At 50.2% G+C, this 6,270-nt stretch overlaps 1 protein-coding gene across 1 annotated transcript; it reads left to right on the top strand.

The window, feature by feature from the left end:
• Nucleotides 1–89: 89 nt before the first annotated feature.
• On the top strand, nt 90–1,195 carry SDHAF1 (succinate dehydrogenase complex assembly factor 1). Its single transcript, XM_038529240.1, has one exon. It carries the CDS (start codon nt 184–186, stop codon nt 538–540), a length of 357 nt encoding a protein of 118 aa, XP_038385168.1. The 5' UTR covers nt 90–183; the 3' UTR covers nt 541–1,195.
• Nucleotides 1,196–6,270: the final 5,075 nt, after the last annotated feature.

Below are 6,270 nucleotides of genomic sequence, written 5' to 3'. Positions count from 1 at the left end.
TGAGCCGCAGCGTTGTGACGTAACTGCATCGACAGCCAATGGGACAACGAAGGAGGAGGCGGAAGTCTGGGAGTGCGCGGGCCGGAAGTGCCTGTTGCCGGGCTCGGCCGTTAGGCCCGGGGGCGTCGCTGGGCCGCTGCTCGCGGGGCGTCGCCTGCGGGCGCCCGCGGCCCCGCCGCTACCATGAGCCGGCCCAGCCGCCTGCAGAGGCAAGTTTTGAGCTTGTACCGCGAGCTGCTGCGCGCTGGGCGGGGGAAGCCGGGCGCCGAGGCGCGAGTGCGGGCCGAGTTCCGGCAGCACGCCTCGTTGCCACGCTCCGACGTGCTGCGGATCGAGTACCTGTACCGCCGCGGGCGGCGCCAGCTGCAGCTGCTACGCTCGGGCCACGCCAAGGCCATGGGTGCCTTCGTGCGCCCGCAGGGGCCACCCGAGGAGTCCAGCGGCGCGGGGGCCTCGGGAGCCCAGCCTGACGATGGTGGTGGTCTGAGAAGCCCCCTCGACAGCATGGGGTCACCAGAGACCCCTCCCGATGGGCGGTGACAGGCCGAGGAGCTCACCCGGTAGCACAGGGGAAGCGGGGGCCCTCCTGACTGCGTGGGGGGACCAGGGAACCCACTTGCTGGAAGGGGAGATGTCTTGAGAAGACCAGCTCGATGGATTGGGTGAATTGGAGAGCCCTCCTCGGGACGTGAGGTCCTAGAGACCCCGATGATGGATGCTGAGAGGTGCCTGACCTTGCCCGATCCATGATAACGGGTCGAACTCTCCCCGTGAGGGTTTGGGGCGGCTTGGTTGCCGGCTGGCTGAGCTGTGTCAAGCTGAGAGCTACTTAACCCTAAAGCATGGGGAACCAGGACGCCCGCCGTCAGACAGAAGACGCCCTTCTCCTGACCCCGGGCCCCCCTCTCTTGTGTTTAACTCTGAAAAGAGCAGACTTTTTGCCGAGAACTTTGAGAAGATACCCTGATGGATGGTGAGAAGCCCCGAATCCCCCTTTGGAAAACTTTCTTCCCATTAATTGAGGCAGTCTAGGACCTGGGAGGAAGGGGCTGGGGTATCTTAGCTCCTCTGATCAACTAATGACCCCTCAAGACCTGTACTCGATAGTTCTAATGGGGAACGCTGACTCCTGCACCCTTCTTCCAGGACTGTTGGACAAAAAGAATAAAATTGGGGATGTGATTACTTCCCTGTTGATGGTCTTAAAGATTTCACATGTTTGGGGATTGTTGGAAAGGGCCTCACACACCAGGAAGTGGCTCTCTGGGAGGGATAGGTGTGGAGAGCTGTCTCTTCCTCGCTGGAGCCCTCTAGACTAGAAAATTGGTTGAAGGAGCCTAGTTCTTGCTCCTGGGCAGATCCTTGGGACCTGCCTGGTTTGGGACCACCCTGGTTTGACCCCAAAGAAACCCCAGTTGACCCCCTAATAGAAGGTAGTGAGAGGGGAGAGAAAATGGTGGAGCTGAGGAGACCTGACTAGTAACCCCTGAGGCAGTACTGAGGACCTCAAACCTGGCTGAAGAGTCCAGCCTCAGATACACGCTAGGATCTTTGTTAGCAAGGCCCGGGGTGGGAGAGGAGAGATGGCCCCATAGACCCCAGGCATACCTCCTCCCCTATCCCTGTATTGATCTTCCCTAGACATTCTCTGGGATACTGCATTTTGCAGCACTGAACTGTATTTGCCACCATGTCGGTTACGTAAATGGAAAGCAGACGAATTCTTAGCAAACGCCATTGGTAAGAGGAGGGGAGCCCAGACCTCTGACCAATGAGAGGATAGACGGAAGAGAAACATGACTGCTCTAATCCCCATAGGGGAAGCAGGTGCACCAAGAGTTATGAAATGGAGTTGAAATTTGAAGAATTATAAGGAGTTTCCCAGATGGTAGGGTTAGGCTTCTAAGCAGGAGGACCAGTGTGGTCAAGGGCCTGGAGGAAAGAAAGGCAGGGTCCCAGCAGGCACCTGGAGTGCCCCCAGAGCATAGGCTGTGTGGCTTGCACACCTGGTTTCCACTACAGCTGTCTCGGCTTGCTCATCTCTCTTCAGCCTCAGTTTTTGTTTTTTTTTTCTTTTATTTATTATTTATGATAGTCACAGAGAGAGAGAGAGGCAGAGACACAGGCAGAGGGAGAAGCAGGCTCCAAGCACCGGGAGCCCGACGTGGGATTCGATCCTGGGTCTCCAGGATCGCGCCCTGGGCCAAAGGCAGGCGCCAAACCGCTGCGCCACCCAGGGATCCCAGGTTTTTTTTTTTTTTTCATCATGGTGTTCCTGTTAATCTGGGTCTGACTTCATCTCTCTCTGTCCCCCCCCTTTTTTTTTTTTAAGATTTTATTTATTAATCATAAGAGACACAGAGAGAGAGGCAGAGACACAGGCAGAGAGGCTCCATGCAGGGAGCCTGACGTGGGACTTGATCCCAGGTCTCCAGGATCAGGCCCTGAGCCAAAGGCAGGTGCTCAACCACTGAGCCATCCAGGCATCCCTGACTTCACCTCAGTAAAAGCCAAAGTCATGAAGTGGCTGATAGGTTCCTACCATCCAGCCCTGTATCACTCACCTCTCCCTCTTGCTCACTCCTGGCTCTGAGGATTTGAGTCCTAAGAAGCTCCAGGATGGGAGCTCCTGGCAGAGCCATAGGGTAGTGAGCAAGTTCCCACTGGAGCTGGGTGACCTGGGTCAGGAGGGGAGGGGAGACATTCTACCCAGGTATACAGATGGGTAGAGTTTGTATGGTAGAGGGAATGAGAGGGGAGTGCCTGATTCGAGGGAGGAGATTGTAGGTCATTGGTGATTAAGAGCATGGACTCTGGACCTAGAATGCCTAAGTTTGGATCCCAACTCCAACATTTACTGACCATATGATCATGGGCCTGTGATTTAACCTCTGTTCCTCAGTGCCCTTATCTGTGAAATGGGCATCATACTAGGGCCTCCCTCATGTAGCTGTTACAGTGGATTAAATATGTGGCGTGGCAGCAAATGATGTCCGAACTCCGTGACCCTCTTGCCTAGTTGGGTCCACTTGGAGCTGAAGAAGTGGGATCCCAGGAGACTGCCAGCTTCCTGCCCTGAGTCTATCTCTGCGCCTTTGCCCGAAGGCTTTCTGGGGGTTATGGGTTAACACCCTTGGGGGTAGTCCTTCAGCCTGTGAAAGGACAGCAGTCACTGCATGAGTGCAGCAGCCTTCCTGTTTGGTGAGACAATTGCAATGTCTTTTCACAAGGTGCCTCAGCAGTCCCACTATGGGATTGTGCCCAGTTGCCCACAGCAGTTACCAGTCCATAAGCACCTTTAAAAAAAAAAAAAAAAAAAAGAGTCAATTTATTTATTTATGAGAGACACAGAGACACAGGCAGAGGGAGAAGCAGGCTCCTGGCAGAGAGCCTAATACAAGACTCGATCCCAAGACCGCAGGATTACGACCTGAGCCAAAGGCAGACACTCAACCACTGAGCCACCTGGGTGTCTCCCAGAATCATCTTTTTTGGCATGCCCCCTAGCCTGTCTCACTCCCCCCTACTCCAGGAGTCTCCAAGAGACTCCTGTCTCTTGGGATCATGTCCCACAGAAACCTTCCTGAAGTCCTTGGCTCAGAGTATGCCAATATTTACACATGGTTGATACTCTCTGTGTAATAGTTTACTCTGCTAAGGCACAGGGTCAGTGCTTCTCAACCCCCTGGCCCCGTCAAACAGGAATCTCCTGATCTAAGAAAGTGGCTATAAGGGACTGACGGATAATTTGGAGTCTGTATTGTGGATTAATAACAGAATTGAATGGGGATGCCTGGGTGATTCAGTGGTTGAGCGTCTCTGCCTTAGGCTCAGGGTGTGATCCCGAGGTCCTGGGATGCAGTCGCACATCAGGCTCCCTGCAGGGAGCCTCTCTCCCTCTTGTCTCATGAATAAATAAATAAAATCCTTAAAAAAAAAAAATTCAATGGAGTTGATTTTCCAGATTCTGATAACTGTACTCTAGTGTAAGAGAATGCTTTTGTTCTTAAGAATTATATACAAAGTGGGACGCCTGATTGAGCATGATTGAGCATCTGTCTTTGTGGGGTTTTTTTGTTTTTTTGTTTTGTTTTGTTTTGAGCATCTGTCTTTGGCTCAGGGCAGGATCCCTGTGCCAGGATCGAGTCCCACATCAGGTTCCTGCGAGTAATCTTCTTCTCTGCCTATGTCTCTGCCTCTCTCTGTGTATCTCTCATGAATAAATAAATAAAATCTAAAAAAAAAATTATACACAGAGTATTTAGGAGTAAGGAGTCTCATGTCTACATAGTCTCAAATGGGTCTAGAATATATGTACATAAATAAATATATTAGCAAGAGTGAGAGTGGTGAAGCACCTCTGGTAAAATGTTACCATTTGGTGAATCTGGGTAAAAGGGTCTATGGAAGTTTGCTGAATAAGTCTTAAAAGTTTTCAGCAATTTGCAACAAAGTTACAAAAAAATTAAATGTCAGTGGTCATTCATATTTGGGCACTAGAGATCTTTATACACAGGGCACATTTTTACAAGAGATTTAAAATCTGTAAAGCCTGTTTTCTGAGACTATGCATCTTTTTAAAAACAGATTTTATTTATCTATTAGAGAGAATACAAGTAGGGGGAAGTCTGGGAAACTCACAGTACCTGATGAGGAGCCACTAGCCACACCAGCAGGTTACCAACACTTTTTTTTTTAAGATTTTAAGTAATCTCTACCCAACATGGGGCTCAAACTTACAGCCCCAAGATCAAGAGTCACATGCTCTACCAACTGAGGCAGCCAGGCACTCCACATTACCACCACTCTTGCTCAGCTCCCTCCCTCAGACAGCATTGGATGGCCCTGGATATGAATGATAGGGAAGAATGACTAGGATTTTCTTTAGAGCATAAAAGTACTGTGATTTGATTCTAAAACAGTCCTAGGGCAGCCCGGGTGGCTCAGCGGTTTAGCACAGCTTTCAGCCCTGGGCGTGATCCTGGAGACCCGGGATGGAGTCCCACGTCTGGCTCCCCGCATGGAGCCTGCTTCTCCCTCTGCCTGTCTCTGACTCTGTCTCTCATTAATAAATAAATAATCTTAAAAAAATAATAATCCTGATCTGGAGATTTCACAAATTGCTCATGAGTAAAAGGATATGATGCCTAGGATTGGCTTCAAAGTAATCTAAGGAGAGGGGAGTGGGTGCCTAGGAGGATTAAACAGGATTGGCTCTAAGTTGATAATGACTAGAACTGGTGATGATTCCATAGAGACTTGTAATAGTGTCCCTTCTCCTTTTGTACAAGTTCAAAAAGTATCATATTAAAGTTGGGAAAACAAAACAAAATGTAGTGGTCTGGGGGACCTAACACAGATCAGAAGCCTCACCTGATCTGGCCCCATCATTCTCTCACCTCATCTCTTCCCACACTCCCCCTTCATGACTCATGCTCCAGCCACATTGGCTTCCCCCATGCTCGGCACACTTCTACCTCAAGGCCTTTGCACTTTTCCCCTCTACCTGGAATGCTCTTCCTTCCTGTCTCCACTGTCCAGTATGATAATGGGGAGCAACTTGGGATGTATTTGAAATGTGATGACTCAGAAGAGCACATGACTCTTGATCTTGGGATCGTAAGTTCAAGCCCCACACTGAATGTAGACATAACCTAAATAAATAAATTTTTTAAAAATGTGATTAGGGACTAAGGAATTTTTAAAATTTTTAAATTTTTTAAAAGTTTTATTTATTTGACAGAGAGAGAGAGCACACAAGCAGGGGGAACAGCAGAGGGAGAGGGAGAAGCAAGCTATTTGCCAAGCAGGTTGCCCAATGTGAGGTTTGATCGGAGGACCCTGGGATCGTGACCTGAGCTGAAGGCAGATGCTTAACCGATTGAGCCACCCAGGCGCCCCTTATTTAGTTGAAATTTGAAAATTAAAGCAACTACTGAAGATGGATATTTGGGCAGCTACTCTGCCCAAATGCCAGAGATTTGTCATTGTCCATCAGGACGGGGGTTTGGGGGTATGCTGGTGGTGGGCGGTGTAGAGGCCGCTTTTAGGCAACAGGCTTGAGCAATGAAAACTGGAGCAAGGCAAAAGGGCCCACTATGGCCCCCAAGCTGAATGCAAAAAGGTTCATTAAGCAACCCCCCTGGAAATAATCATAGGCCCTCCCTAACCAGTGGGTGCCCTCAACCAGGCCCAGTTACCAAGAGGGGAGAATGCCATACATTCCCATAATGCCTCACTCTGTCCTGTAACTAGAGCCCTGCACCACCG

Source organism: Canis lupus, chromosome 1 (genome assembly GCF_011100685.1).
Source record: "Canis lupus familiaris isolate Mischka breed German Shepherd chromosome 1, alternate assembly UU_Cfam_GSD_1.0, whole genome shotgun sequence".
NCBI classification, from domain to species: Eukaryota; Metazoa; Chordata; class Mammalia; order Carnivora; family Canidae; genus Canis; species Canis lupus.
The sequence above is the reverse complement of the archived record's forward strand: the minus strand, read 5'-3'. Positions and strand labels throughout refer to the sequence as shown.